This window comes from Melitaea cinxia, chromosome Z (assembly GCF_905220565.1).
Source record: "Melitaea cinxia chromosome Z, ilMelCinx1.1, whole genome shotgun sequence".
Taxonomy (NCBI): Eukaryota; Metazoa; Arthropoda; class Insecta; order Lepidoptera; family Nymphalidae; genus Melitaea; species Melitaea cinxia.
Window position 1 is genome coordinate 16,201,264 of NC_059424.1, and position 16,985 is coordinate 16,218,248.

Here is a 16,985-nt window from a genome sequence, read left to right on the forward strand (position 1 = left end):
TGCGAGCAAGCGTATCAAAACATCGCATTCTTGAGCCCCTTAACAACACCATATTCAATAACCAAGAATTTTAATAGTTTTAAACACTAATGTATTAAACTAACACACAGTAATAGTAATAAATATTACGTGCAATAGAAAAAATATATTTTTCTTTGCAACAATATTTAGGGCGTTTATGTATACAAAAAAACAAGAAGAACAGATCTACTGTTTTTGTGTTTTAGTAATAATACAAAACGTTACCTTTTTTCGGAAAGAAGAAAGGGATACAGTCACATGTATTTATTAATAGTTGTACCTTACGCAGCGCCATACAATTGTGAAATGAATAGTAGTGAAAATTGCCCAACTGTACCTGAAATAAAATATTTTCGTCTTAATAAAGCTCATTAATTCGAAATTTACCTACTGTACGTGAACTCATATTTATTTATTTGCCGTCTCCTACTCTAAATTTCTTAGCAATGTCGCAGAAAATCACTAATATTCGCTAAATGCAACAAAAAATTACACATTGTAGGTCATTACTTTCGGTAACCAGATCATATGTTAACTTGCTCCTTGCAGAAAGCCGAAACAAATCATGTTTGTCAAACATGTTTATTTTCCGAGGTGCTTAAACTACATGTGGCGCAACAGCGTGTGCATATTGCATCATCTTTTTGTACGGGGTAGAAAGTGCGCGGGTCCTTACTACCCTTACTTTTGGGTAGACACGCTCATGGAGATTTATTCACAACTAGCTATAACCGCGACTTCGTCCGCGTGGAATCTAAAAAAATTTTTGTTCAGCTCGCAGAATTACAAAATGAAAATATTTCTAAAATAAAGGTAGCCGAAGTTACTCCATATTACATTAGCTATCTGCCAGTGACAGACAAACAGACAGACAAAAATTGTAAAAAATGTCATTTAGGTACATGAACCGTGTATACAATTATACATCCATATGCATTTAATAAAAAGCGATAATTTTAATATTACAAACAGACACTCCAATTTATTTATTTAAGCATCAATTTTATTTATGAAGCGTCGTGAATTTTACGCACGCGTATTTTACGAGAACTGTCGTTCATACATTGTTACTAGGTGACTATATCGTTCTGAATATTGACTAAGGCGAGTTAATGAAACTCCGAGGGCTAATATAATTAAAATGGGGGTTAAGCGTTTTGATGTGATTGGTTTAATCTTTAAACTATAAGCAAAAGGTCGCCTTAAAAGATTGATAAAACGCATCGTGGCCAACCCAATGCTTAATCAATTTTCCAATATTGACAATATCCTTTTCTCTGACGAGGCTCATTTCTTTATAATAATGTGTTCATAAACCGAGAAAATTGTCGTTACTGGGACAGTGAAAATCCCAAACTCAAACACTAAAAACCACAGCATAGTCCAAAAGTGACAGTACTGGCAACTATCTCGGGCAGAGGAATAATCTGTCTTTGAAAATTTACGGACGCAAAACGTCACTGTTAATACCAAACTCTATGATACGATGTTGGAAGGTTTTTATTTGACTTGAGAACTTGAAACTTCAGAAGTCACACATCAAATGACTTCAAGGTGATTAGTTGACAAGGAATTGTGAAACAGATGTTCCCAGGCAGACTGATTTTAAAAAGAGGTGATATCAGTAATTACATAAGCAATACTGAAGAAAGTTTTTAATGATTTCCGTTCGTGGTTAGAAGGGTGCCATCGTAGAGTTTATTTTAACTATACTTTTTGTATTCATTTTTTAATCTATTTTTTTAATCCACGTTCTATTCCGCCACTGTGTAGGTATTTAGTTAGCAGCAACTATCAAATTTATACAGCATAAAAATATAATTGTGTGAAATAAATAAAACCCGTGTGAGTTTATTATTACATAAACATAATTAGCAAAATTGATTTTCCCAGAACTCGAATTTATTATCAGAGATAAGAATAATTTTTTGTTTAGCATTCAATTCGCGTTGACACGGTGATTGAATAACTACGGTGACTTTTGCGTGTATTTCGTATCTCTCAAATATGCTGCTTATCATGCTAGGTACATTAATCAAATAACTAGCTAACTTATTAAGGTTTCCAGTTATTCCTGTAATAGAACTAAAGGGTAAATAATTAATTTGCTTATCTTTCAAAATAACAAGTTAAATTTATAAGCTTTACGAAAGGCAATTTGTTTTTTGTCATAGACGGCTTGTTATTTACATTTTTAACATTTTTGAAATTAGGGACTGAAGATATTTTGTTACATTGTTTTCTTATTTGTGTAAGTTAACTTTTGTTTTTGTAGTTTGTTTTAATTTTTTATTTTCTAACCTTGAAAAGAGCTCATCTACAGTACATATAATCGATAAAAGTAGACTGAAAAAATAAAGTAATGTATATCATGAGTACGAATATTGTAAGAGTAATAAATAATAGTTGGTTATAACGTACAATACATATCTTAATCTTTTAAAAAATTAATAACTTTTTATGTTATTTTAAATAGAACAAAATTATGAAATAATGATAACATGTAGTATTCAAAACATAATTGTGTTTGCTCGCAAACGAAAAAAAAAACCGACTTCAATTATATCGACGAGTAATACAACGTAGATCGACGAAAAAATAGTCAAGCAACTACGCGTTATCAAAGATTACTCAAAAAGTAGTTATCAGATCTCCATAAAATTTATATTTGACCACATGATAAACATCAGCTTTCGATTAAATTAAAAATTATCAAAATCGGTACACCCAGTAAAAAGTTATTACGGATTTTCGAGAGTTTCCCTCGATTTCTCTGGGATCCCATCATCAGATCCTGGTTTCCTTATCACGGTACCAAACTAGGGATATCCCCTTTCCAACAAAAAAAAATATTAAAATCGGTACATGCAGTAGAAAGTTATGCGGTTGCGCTGGCGGTTGCGGGTTCGATCCCCGCACATGACTAACATTTGTATTGGCCATACAAGTGTTTGCCGTGGTCTGGGTGTTTGTGCAGTCCTTGTGGGTCTCCCCACAAGGACTCCATACAACGTAGGTCGACGAAAAAAGCGTCAAGTAAAAACGCATTTTTAGATATAACTCGAAAAGTAGTTGTTAGATCTCAAATAAATTTAAATAAAACGAATTGAGAACCTCCTCCTTTTTTGGAAGTCGGTTAAAAATTATATTTAGGTTGTATAATATATCCCATTGTGCGACTGCCATTTTTCTATTAAAAAAATAAATAGAAATAATCGTGTATCCTCGCAAACGAAATAAACCGTTTTTAATTACGTATGTAGACGAAAAAATAGTCAAGTAAATACGCACTATCAAAGATTACTCAATAAGTTGTCATCAGATTTCGATCATATTTAAATGGAACCGCATGACAAGCACCAGCTTTAACTTTTAATTAAAAAGGAAACATCAAAATCGGTACACCCAATGAAAGGTTATTCGTTTTGTTATTGGATGTCCAGGAAGGATAGTGAGATAGAGCTGCAATTTAATTGTGGTGAAAAATTCTTGAAACTGAACTGACTTGTTGCCACAATATAATAATTTTAAATGGTTTCCATTTTTATTTTATTTCAGTCGAGCTTTATATGATCGAAGAAATATACTACTGTACATATTAAATGTCATATAAAATTATACTAAAACAATAATATAATCCAGGTTCCAGACCAGAGAAAAAATCATTGTATTAGAATGATTAATACGTGAAACGGTAAAAGATGTAATGTAGAGCAGTTGTAATCCTTCCTTAATTTCTTGTATATCCTTAATGAAATTCAAAAATCGAATTTTAGTTTGTACATCGTTAGCTGTGAATGTTATGTACAAATTGATAGTGTGAACCGATTTTCATGCTGTTTTCACTAATACATATTTTAACTAAGTATGCTGAGGAAGGTTTATGAGTGTAATTTTGTAATGTTTCGCGTAAAAAAGTTGAAATATGAGGAAAATTAATAACAGTCAGTACGCTAAATTCAGACGAATACTAAATAACCAAAAACTAAAATATCATAATAATAAACAAAAATCCATAACCAAAAAGGACGAATACAAATCTCTTCTTTCTAAAAACGTAGACATAAATAATAGTTACAATTATCGTGCTTATTTCTAGCCATATAAGTATTTTTTGAAGTTATACTTCTTTTGGCGCGTTAAGGAAAAGTTATGAGAGTAAATTTTTACGATGTCCGCGCATGTCGTCATGAAAAAACGACACCCTGAAATTAACTAGTCAACGAAGAAAAAGTTAGCAACGTGAAATTAGCTAGCCAATGAAGTTGTAACTTCTTACGTGCGTACATAGTTGACTAGCTGTGCCCGCGTCTTCGTCTACGTGGATTTTAACAAAATGATTATTGTTCAATTTGCACAGCTATAAAAAAATTCTAAAACAAAAGTAGCCTAAGTTACTCTTTATTATATCAGCTAATGCCAGCGAAAGTCCCGTCTAAATCGGCCTAGCCGTTTCAGAGATTTGGCGGAACAGACAGACAGACAAAAGTCACAAAAAAATATTATTTTGGGTATATGTACCGTGTATACATCCATATGCATTTAATACAAATCGGTTATTGTAATATTATAAATACTCACTCCAATTTTGTTTATTTGTATAGATATAAACAATTGTCTCACTAGTAAAGCTTCAGCTTCAAGCTTCTCATTAGCAACTTATGTGAGAGATTCTTTTTACCTGCCTACATCATGATATAATCGTGATTTTTATTGCCAATAAAAATTAATCTTAAGTTTTAGGTGTTTTTTTTTTTCATGCTACAACGTTTCTTAGTTACGATTTTTGATTGAGCATTTTACTATTTTAAAATAACCAGTAGTACAATTCCTGGGATATTACAAAAGTTGATTAAGAAAACTACTGTGGAAAGTGACCATCCTTACCAGTTTAATCTTTGAGCTTTATTGAAAGTTAAAAAATCTACTACAATGATTTTTTTCAATATTTCTGCAACAGATAATATATCACGACACAGATTAAAGAATTTAATCTGATTAAGGTTATCTTTTTGAGGCAAAATAAATGTAAAATGCAAAATAAATAAATGACAGATAAACAGACCTACCGACGGATTTGCTTGATTAAGTTTGGGTTATTTAAAATAAAAGGTTAATTCAAACGATGCCTTCTTCATTGTTATGTAATTCAATTACTACATTATTTACTGGTTAATTTAAAGTCTATTATCGATAGTGAGGCCATATCGTACGTGTTATTAACAAACATTTATCTAGGCATTTGAATGATAGGTAGCAGTGACTTCTTTGATTGAAACTTATTAGAAAGATAATAACATTCACAAAAATTACAATATTAAATGTAACCAAAATTACATACTGCTAAATGTAATAAACAAATGCAAAGGCATGGTAATAATCTAATTTACATAACTATTAATAAAAATGTTCTAATTTATTTATACACTTTCGCACACCAAAACAAGGTTTTAACAGTATTACAAATGATATATAAAAATAGAATCTGCATCAGTTGCAACAGGCGGCCTTATCGCTAATATAGCGATCTCTTCCAGGCAACCTTTGGGCAGATGACTGAAAAAGAAGTGGGATAGGACGCAAAAATGTTATGTGGCATACATATTTACATATTATACTCATATACATATATACCTACATACCCAAAACATACACACACGGTCTTTCACGTCTTTCCCTGTGATAAACAACTTAATGCTTGTGTTACAGGTAACATCCAACTGTTATAACTATTTATTTTTAAATATACACACATTATGATACATATCTTAATATATATAAATCTCGTGTCACAATGTTTGTCCTCAATGGACTCCTAAACCACTTAACCGATTATAATAAAATTCGCACACCATGTGCAGTTCGATCCAACTTGAAAGATAAGCTATATTTTATTTTGATATATTAATTATTATATTTAAGAAAAAAATAAAGAAGGCGGTACAAAGTTCGCCAGGTCAGCTAGTAATAATATAAAAACAAATATATATATACGCTGTGTGGGGACTCCCGACTAGAAAAAAGGTCAGACTCAACCAGATCATGTATCTGGACCGGATCAGGATATGAATAGGCATGGCATCAGGATAGAATGAGGCATGCCAGATCCGGAAAGCTCTATCAGGACCCGGTCCGGTCCAGATAAGGACAGCCTGATGTAAAATATAATCAAGTATGGTAAGGCATACTGGATCAGGACCCGGTCCGGTCCAGATCAGGACAGCCTGATGTAAAATATAATCAAGTATGGTAAGGCATACTGGAGCAGGACCCGGTCCGGTCCAGATCAGGATAGCCTGAAATAAATTACGCGAACTGAGCCTGAATCGCGCTATCAATGTTTTTAAGCGCACTTAGTATATAAATAGTTATCCATTTCTACACAGTGGACCGGTCGGAAATAGTAGGAAGTAGTTAATTAGTAGTTAATTATTAGAAGTTAATAAATAAAATTTAATGAATAATAATAATTATTTAATTATATAAAAATAAAAAAAATAACTGATATTTAAAGCAAAAACATAAATATATTTATTTTCACCGGACCTGATCAGGAAATCTCACCTCATCCTGATCAGGTCCAGACCTATCTTCTGCGTTACATACCTTATCCCGGCCCGGTTCTGGTCCATTCCTTCTAAGGAACACGAAAAAATTTCTACTTGGGTGTAGGATTTACCAAAAAAATATTATAAGAATCTATGTTAATGTGCACATTATTAGCATGATGTTTCAAACATGTTTGTTTGTATATTTATAAATTACTGTTCTTGTGACATGCGTTCATGTTTGTGTTGCTTTTAGTACTAATCAAAGTAATAAGTAAAAAAGTAAGTAAGTAGTAAATGCAGCTGCATTATGAATATAGCCACCCCCTCTCTTCCGGATGTCGTAAGAGGCGACTAAGGGATAACACAGCTCTACCACCTTGGAACTTAAAAAGCCAACCGATGGCGGAAGAACCAACCAACTGCTGGCTTTGAAATACGCAGGTCGAAGACGGGCAGCAGCGTCTTCGGCGCGACAAAGTCAGCCCTGCGGTCACCAACCCCCCTGCCCAGCGTGGTAACTATGGGCAAAACATATGAGTTCACTCCATTTTTGGCGCAAACTTGTGGAGGCCTATGTCCAGCAGTGGACTGTATTAGGTTGAAATGATGACAAATATATAAATACAAATATCACACTCAGACTCAGGCGGGAATCGAATCCGCAACCCGCGGAACAGAAAGCAAGGCCAGTACAAACGGCGCCAACGGGCTAGTCGAAAAAATAAACATATACATAAATATATATACATACACGTACAGACGTACATACGTATATGTATATCTATAAAAACTTGATAAATTTTGAATGAAAGAAAAAACATCATAGCATAAAGTTCTGATATAAAAAATACTTGACATACATTAAGACGATAAATACATTTCTTTTGTGAGTTTTTTAAATGTATCTAATGTTTGAGCTCTCTTAATAGACAGTGGTAATGAGTTCCAAAGACGACAAGCTTCCACAGTAAAAGATTTAGAGTAAAAGGACGTAGAATGTTGAAGGATCTTCAATGTCGGACTTTCTTTCGAATAGAGAGGCCGTTCGTGAGAACTACAGAGAAACTCAAATCGATTTTTAAATAGTTCTTTTTTTTATATATCACTAGGTCGGCAAACAAGCGTACGGCTCACCTGATGGTAAGAGATTAGCATAGCTTATAGACGCCTGCAACACCAGAAGTATCGCAAACGCGTTGCCGACCAAATCCCTTCACCTTACTCACCAACAGGAACACAATACTGCTTGAAAACAGTATCATTTAGCTGTGATCTTCTGTAAGGTCGAGGTACTACCCCAGTCGGGCTGCTCCGTATTTTGAGCAGGAAATTCCCGCTATGCCCTACCTCAGTTAAAGTTAAAGTTAGTGAAGCGTAGTGGGATTGAAGAGGACAGTATTAAGAAGGGTCAATATGTGAGTATTCCTGCGAAGTCGTATAGGAAGCCACTTGAGTTTTTTTCGAAATTCAGAAACGTGGTCATATTTGCGAAATCCAATTATAAACCAAATACAGAGGTTATACTTATCCTCATAAGGGGAGCCACTCAAGTTTATTTACTTGTTCCTCATTTAAATTAACAAAGCACATATCGGCGTAGTTAAGAATAGGAAGAGGAAGATATTGCGCTATATAATTTTAGTCGAAATAGGAAGAAAGTTACTTAGCCTTTTTAGCGATTACATCGTTGCAAACAATTTTTTACTTACTTCATTAACATGAGGAATTTAAGAAAGATGTTTGTCAAAAGTAACTCGCAAATTTTTTACCTTATCGCTTATTGGTAAGCAAATACCATCAATTACTGAGGGTGGAATTCGGAACCAGTTGATGCGGGAAATTAGCTTCTGACTGCCGACGACAATAACTTGCGTTTTTGCAGGATTAACCCTTAAACCATAAGACTTACTCCAACGTTGAATAGATGTAAGATTTTTATTTAACCAATTTATACATTGTAATATTTCGTTGAGATGAGATTGTGAGTAGATCTGAAGATCATTCGCGTACAAATGACAGAGAGAAGAGATGTGATTAGTGACAGATGAAATAAAAATCGAAAATAAGAGAGGGCTACTATTAACATTTATTTAGAAGCTATTATTAACTTACATTATAAACTTAATGTTATGGTACGCTTAAGACAAATGTATAAAAACTGAATTAATTGCAAATAGGCAACAAAGTTTGGAATATTATTTAATTTATTTAATAATAATTTTCAAAAAAGCTCCTATATTGAGTAAAGTTTTAAAGAGATTATACAACTATATTGTGTAGAAATTCTTCAGACATCTTGTATATAGACGAAATTATAATTACTAGAGACTACTGGTCAAAATTCGATCATATTTAAAAATATTAATTAAAAAAAATAATGAACATAAAGAACGTTTTGTAAATTGTTCAATTTCATTACAGACTTTGACAATCAACAAATGAGTATAATATGCGCGTGTATGTCAAATCCATGGTAGTGTGTGTAATGTTTTTTTTTTTTATTGATTTAATATATTTTAATTTATGCATAATTTTAAAAAATATATTAGCATTTTGTGCTCCTTAATATAAACTATATCTGTCCGAAATTTCATACTCTTCCGCCGTCCGCGCATATTTCGTAAAAAGAGGTACAAAGTTTTTGCTTCACGTATATACAGATAGATAAATAAATTGAGTCGTTTTGGTATATATCTTCATAGCGTCTTCTTTTAAGGTATTACGAGTAAATGTCAAAAAATTTGTACTAATATTACACTGTCTTTACACACAGTACATAACCTTGTTCTTTTAATATTGTTCACACACTATTCATGTATGTGCAGTTGCACCATAATGCCGGAGGAAGTTATGATGGATGATCCCAACGACTCATCGTTTTCAACAGATATTAAAATTTACTAGATTTTACACAAGTATTGTTTGTGTCAAAAATAATGCAATCAAAAATTACGAATTCGGAAAACGACAGAAGTTCCCGTGTAATAAAGTATTATGCAGTTTGAAGTTATGTTACACTGTTATGACTGGAACGCGCGGTGCAAGGGCGCACATTAGTTCATATCCTATGGTACCAACTGCGAAAGCCACTTCATCAATTTTTATTTCTTTGCCCCATAGTTCCACAGGCGAGCCAATAACAGCATGTGGGACACTATCAAGATCAACTGCCAGCATATCCATAGAGACTGTTCCAAGTGTTCTGGTACGTACACCGTCAACCCATATCGGAGTTCCAGTATTCGCATGGCGCGGATAGCCATCCGCATAGCCTGCAGCTACTATTCCAATGCGCTGTTTTTTAGTAGCCCTATAACGACTACCGTATCCAACGCTATCTCCTTCTTTAAGTGTCTGCACGGCAATAATCTCACTACGTAGCGTCATCACCGGCTTAAGGCCGGTATTAGCAATATCCTGCCACTTTCCTGTAGGCGAAGCACCATAGAGAATAATCCCTGGACGGACCCAATCGTAATGAGCTTCAGGGTGCCATAGGATGGCGGCGGAATTTGAAAATGAGCGGGGACAATCTAATCCTTTAGACGCCTGGTCAATACGTGCCATTGAAGAAGTAATACCATTCGCTTTGTCTGCATTGGCAAAATGCGACATTAAGGTCATTTCACCTACGTTTTTCAATGATCGTAGCTTTTTCCAAATGTTATATATGTTATCAGGATGAAAGCCAAGACGATTCATGCCACTATTAATTTTCACATAGACATCAAGAGGAATAGGTAGGTACGCGTTTTGTAGCGCCTTTATCTGCAAATTGTTATGTACGACGGTTGTTAAACGGTATTTACTAAACAAAGGCAAATCGTCAGCGCAAAAAAAGCCTTCCAGCATCAGAATTGGACCTTGCCAGCCATTTTCTCGTACTAGTATCGCCTCTTCTATATTAAGCATTGCTAAACCATCTGAATCGCTTAGTGCACTCCAGACGCGATGAAGACCATGACCATAGGCGTTTGCTTTTATTACCGACCAAACACGAGATTCAGGAGCCGCACGTCGAACTACGTTCAAGTTATTCTTGAGCGCTTGTAAATCCACCTGTGCCTGAATAGGGCGGGCCATGGCGTCTTTTTGTTACTTGTTAACCAGAATTGTAAAAATGACACACTTGCCACTATATTAACTTCAGGGGATGTACAACAAAACTAAAGTCATCGAACGGAACTACTGTCGAGCAGTTATATAGTGTCATAGAGGTTTCCTTCCCTTATCACCTTTTTACGATGTTATTATAAAGTAATCTAAAATAAACAACTATATCATAATAATCTTTATCACTTTGGACTATCTAGGTATTTGCAGTATGGCAAATAACATGTTAGCAGTTCTTATTGTGTTACGACCATAAAATGTGTATATCTATAGAAATAAATAAAATTGGAGTGCCTGTTTGTAATATTAAAATAACCAGTTTTTACTAAATCCATATGGATGTACACGGTACATATCACAAAATAACTTTTTTTATGATTTTTGTCTGTCTGTCTGTCTGTTAGTTCCCGCTAATCTCTGAAACGTGTGGACCAATTTTGACGGAACTTTTACTGGCAGATAGCTGATGTAATAAGGAGTAACTTCAGTTCAGTTCAGCCTATCGTAATCCACAGCTGGATATAAGCCTCCCCAAGTTCACGCCAGACATCCTGATTTTTCGAAATCCTCATTCAGCATACACAGGCAATCCTACGTAGATCGTCGGTCCAGCGGGCCGGAGGACATCCTACACTGCGTTTGCCAAGACGCGGTTTCCACTCCAGGACCCGTCTGCTCCAACGGCCATTGGTCCTTCGACACCGATGACCAGCCACTGCCACTTCAACTTGCTAATTCTGTGGGCTATGCTGGTTACTTTCGCTCTCTTGCGAATAGTCTCATTTCTAATTCTGTCTTTGAGAGAAACCCCAAGCTTAGCCCGTTCCATTGCACGCTGAGCGACTTCAAGCTTGTGGACACTGGTCCCTTCGTCAGTGTCCACGTCTCGGCTCCGTATGTTAACACAGGGAGGACCCATTGCTCAAAGACTTTTGTCTTCAAGCATTGCGAAATCTTCGAAGTCGACTCGAGGAAGCCTGCCAAAAGCCGCCCAGCCCCACCGTATCCTCCTATCGGCCTCCTTCTCGAAGTTGTTGCGACCAAGTTGGATGTTATGGCCTAGGTAAACATAATTCTAAACAACTTCGAGAAGGGTATCATCGACCGATACCGGTCTCGGTATGACTTGGTTGTTAACATAACTTTCGTTTTGTCCAAGTTCATACCGAGACTGACTCGTCGGGAGGACTCGTTTAGGCCGGTCAGCATTTGGCCTAAACCATCCAACGTCTCCGCAAAGCAGACGATATCGTCGGCGAAACGAAGGTGAGAAATGTATTCGCCGTTGACGTTGATGCCTCATTCCCTCCAATCCAAGGTCTTAAAGACATCCACCAGCGCAGTGGTAAACAGTTTCGGTGATATTACATCTCTCTGTCTTGCCCAACGCCGGAGAAATATGGGTCTTTTTCTCTGGTCTTAGATATGAACAGTCATCGTCACCGCGCCATAAATACATCTCAGTATCTCGATATATCGCCAGTCGATATGACATCTCTGCAGAGAGTCCAGGACAGCCCAAGTCTCGACAGAGTCGAAAGATAACTCTGCGAACTGAACAATACTCTTTTGTTAAATTCCACGCAGACGAAGTCGCGGGCACAGCTAGTTGAATATAAATAATCTATATAAATAAAAATGAATCGCTGAATGTGTTATTAATGCAAAATTCGAGAACGGCTGCACTAATTCTGTTTTTTTGTACGGAATTTGTACGGAACAAAAAAAAATTTAAAAATTACACAGAAAATTATGTAATTTCGGAAAACTGTTCTGTTTATATGTAGCAGTTCGTATGACATGTATAAATAATTATAGTGTACAAGAAAACTCAAAAATATGATCTTCATCTGAGTTTAGAGCGACAAACTCAAGATAAGGTGCCGAAAGACAAAGTACTGAAATTTCAATAAGCTGTAGTCAACTTTAAATACTATACAACTTGTTATGTTGAGATGTGACTAGAACTCAAATTTATTATAACACATGAAAATGTTTTAAATTTATTAACAGTACACTCAACATTATCAATTTCCGTTATATCTGAAAAGCAAACAAAATATACACATTAATAAACAAAAATTTAAAATTAATTTAAAATAACAATGACTTTATTTACGATCAGTTTTTAGTAGCTATCAAAACTATTATATATATGACATTTTGTAATTTAAGCAAGCTAAGTAATCTTAAGAGACGGTAATAAGATTTTTTTAATTGTAGTATTGGTAGCCTAGGGTCGATAATTTTTGAAGAAAAAAATGCAAAGAATTGCTCAGAAAATGAAAAGAAAATTTAATTACACATCAATAAACTTAAAATAAAATAACTTGGTTTTTTGAATTTTTCGCGTGAATTTTGAGGTTATGTGAAAAGAGTGAAAATACAAAAGTTGTAGATCTTTTTATTACCTACAACTTTGCCATTTACTTTTTTTCATAAGACTTGTAGTTTAGCTGGAAATCGAGATAAACCGTTTCAACCATAAACCGCCCTACCACTTCTTGACCCCCGATCGCCCATAATATATTTTTTCTTTCATTTTCGTTGTATTCTCTTCCTTTTTCAATGGGTTTCATCCTATTATAATTTTTTTTTAACTTTTTATCATTTTCAAAGGCTTCAGCACTGGTCTATATTGTGATACATAATAATTGGCCTTACTGGTAATATTTTGTATATATTGGTTACGCAACTTAAGCCCCGCTCGTAACGTAATGATCAATAGAACATAATCTATACAAATAAATAAAATTCGAGTGCCTGTTTATAATATTAAAATAAACGCTTTTTACTGAATGCATAAATAACATTTTTTACAATTTTTTTCTGTCTGTCTGTCTGTCTGTCTGTCTGTTTGTTTCGGCTATCTCTGAAACGGCTGAACCGATTTTGACAGGACTTCAGATAGCTGATGTATTAAGGCGTAACTTAGGTTAATTTTACTTAACTACTTTTATTTTAAAAATTTATCTAATTCATAACTCTGCAAACTGAACATTAACGTGTTTGATAATTCCACGCGGACGAAATCACGGGCACAGCTAGTATCACTATAAAATTTTTGGTCAATATCGGTAAATTATTTTACGACAGGGTATAAAATAAAGTATAAAAATTAGCACTATTTACTTTATTGAAGTAATTTAACAATTAGTCGATGTTAATCTATCATAAATCAAATAAATCTATACAAACAAATAAAATTGGAGTGTCTTTTTGTAATATTAAAATAACCGCTTTTTACTAAATGCATATGGATGTATACACGGTACATATACAAAAATAACATTTTTTTTAGTTTTTGTCTGTCTGTCTGTCTATCTATTTGTTCCGGTTAATCTCTAAAATGGCTGGACCGATTTTGACGAGACTTCTGCGAGCTGATGAAGTAAGGAAAGATTTAGGTTAATTTTATTTTAGAAATGTATTTATTTTATAACTCTCCGAACCTAACAATAACTTTACTAACTTTTTTAATGTCTCAGCAAAAAATATAAAAATTTTCTATTCGAGATAGCCACCTTTAGCTTTTATACAACCCTTTATTCTGTTTGGCCACGAATCTATGGATTTACGCACTATTTCCAAGGGAAATTTCACCACTGCTTGCTCCAAAGATTTTTTAAGAGACTCAATGTCGCCGTGTCATTTAGAGCAGGCCATGTCCTTTAAAACTGACCATAATTTGAAATCTAAAGGGTTGAGGTCTGGGCTAGATGAGGGCCAGTCTTCAACTCTTATAAAGTCCGGAACGTTGGTTTCAAGCCAGACTTGGGTAGTTCGTGCCTTGTGACCAGGTGCAGAGTCCTGCTGGAAAGACCACGGTATATTTTTAAAAAGTGTATTGCTGAGAGGTTTCACAACATGGTCCAAGACTGTATCTTGATACACTTTGGCTGAAGTTTTCACTCCTTTTTCACAAAAATGTAGTTTTGTGACTCCTTGATAAGACACGCCCCACCAAACCATCACTGACGCAGGATGATGGCAACGTTGTACCTTTCCGACAACTTGAGCAGCTTCTTTAGAACTGTGAGCGTACACTTTATCACTTTGCTTAATGTAGTGTTCTTCAATCGTGAAAAAAATTTCAACAGTAAATAGGATATTTCTGTGCCTTTCACCTGCGTATCGCGACAGAAGGCGTTTTGATCGATCCATCTCTTTAATTGTAAAGATTGATTTAGGCATTTCCTGTATATCGGCGATAAGCGCTGAGCTTCAGGTCTTGTTTTATAATACGCGACAGAGTCCTAGCGGGAATCTTCATTTCTCGCAATAAGATTTTTTGCTTCCTAATGGGGTTTCGACGAATTCTGGCTTTAACAGCATTAACAGCCTTTGTAGTTCTAACAACACGCGGCTGCCCCAATCTTTTCGGCGTCTTCGACAAACAAAGTGTTGCTGTATCTGTTAATAGTACGATATACGACTATACGGCTGATACCAAGCTTTTGAAGTATCTGGAATATGATCGACGGCTCCATACCCACTATATGCAAGGCGATCACTGCAATCCTGTTTTCTTTAACACCCCATTCCATATTGTAATTTGATAATGAACACGAAAAAATATGTGAAATAGCGCAAAATCGAAATAAGTTTTTTAAATTATATACGTATTCCAATTTCAAAATAATTAAAAAGTTGAAAAAAGGAAAAGTTGTTATGTAACAGTATTTATGGCCAGACTAGTTATATATGGGTGTATACACGATACATATACTAAAATACACACACAAGACTGCAAATCTTGTTTTGCTATCTATGTTATTGACCTCCTTAACCCCCCCCCCCTCTACTTAATAACTTAGGGGTATGAAAAATAGATGTTGGCCGATTGTCAAACCTACCCAATAGGCATACATAAAAATCGGCCCAGCCGTTTCGGAGGAGTATTGTAACTAACATTGTGACACGAGAATTTTATATATAATATTTTGGTATTTGTTATCTGCATAGTTAATCAACTTCTAACGAAACTTATGCATTATTTGTACATATGAACTAAGTAAGATAAGCAAAGTACAGAAACTAGATGCATAGTTTGTTTATATCATGGAGTCAGGCAGTTCACATAAGAGCTGTACAGCTAGCTGCGACATATCACAATGTATACTATAGACACATTTTAATGTTTATTAAACATTATACATATTTACAATTCACAACTTAAGAATTAAATATTTAAATATTTCTATTTATATATGTTTTGGTGTGTATGTATATGGCGTTGTATGTCCGCGTGGAATTGTGCCAAGAATGCTGCCACATTTACCCGTTTAATCGCTATGCCGGTTCTCTGGACAAAAAATGCACCAGCCCTCTTGTCACCAGTGTAGGAAATAAGGCGAGAAGCTATCTCATTTAAAAAAAATTTTAGCACTGCTATTTCAAGGTCGAAATGTTTCGAATGCAAACGGCACAAAGATGTAATTTGGAATTTGTGACGAATATTTGTGCCGTTTAGTCGTTTCAGCTTTTTTCGCTGCGGCTCTCGCTTTTAAGGCTGTTTCCCTGACATGAGGCGAAGCAAGTGTGTCAACGCAGGTTGCATTCCACAAAAGCGCCCGTCCCTTTTCCCATGGAACCAACGTCAATCTATCAGGTTTCTTGCCATCATCGCGACTAATTCCAGTAGATAAGATAAGAACGGGAACGTGGTGGCATGAGCTCTTCTTATGGTATCATTTAGGGAACTGTGGCGGAAAAACCTACCTGAACTCTTGTTGCAAGAAGGTAGTCCGAAAGAATCAACCTCTTTTCCGCACGGACATCTGTGTTCAAAGCACAGTGGAGCTCCCAACCGGAGACCGACAACAATTCTAAAACTTTAGTTGTCTAAAAGTGTCCCAAGATTTTTTGACGGCATTGCGTGTAACCAGTGACCTGACTCTTTATTTGACACAGCTAGAAGCCTGGCACGGTTTTTGTTACTTATAAGATTTTGCGTCAAATTTATATGAGTATTGTGAACTATTGGCATATCCCAAAGTTTTTGTTTTGTAACGTCCAAATATCCTTCGGGATATCGCCATTAGGATACCTTAACTTGCAGTTTTCTATTTCATCTGTAATTTGGACTGAATTAGATTTTAAGATGTCAAAACATAGACCTTTGATACTATGCACAGAAGTAAGAAACGCAGGAAAAGCGATACTAGAAATTTTTCTCACAGCGATGCCACCATCTCTAATTCGTAAAGTAGCTTGGCTTGGCTAAATTTTCATCAAAAGATAAATTTAGAATTTTTTAGAATTGGGCTTGCGCGTAAAATATACATTAATTTTGGGACA

The 16,985-nt window shown here is 35.1% G+C and overlaps 1 protein-coding gene across 1 annotated transcript; it reads right to left on the reverse strand.

Moving 5' to 3' along the window:
• Nucleotides 1-9,584: 9,584 nt before the first annotated feature.
• Nucleotides 9,585-10,655, reverse strand: LOC123668859 (alanine racemase, catabolic-like). Its single transcript, XM_045602550.1, has one exon. The coding sequence runs from the start codon at nucleotides 10,653-10,655 to the stop codon at nucleotides 9,585-9,587; it is 1,071 nt and encodes a 356-aa protein (XP_045458506.1).
• Nucleotides 10,656-16,985: the final 6,330 nt, after the last annotated feature.

Excerpts from the sequence above, each read along its gene's own strand:
- LOC123668859 (XM_045602550.1), bottom strand. The coding sequence starts at position 10,655 with ATGGCCCGCCCTATTCAGGCACAGGTGGATTTACAAGCGCTCAAGAAT.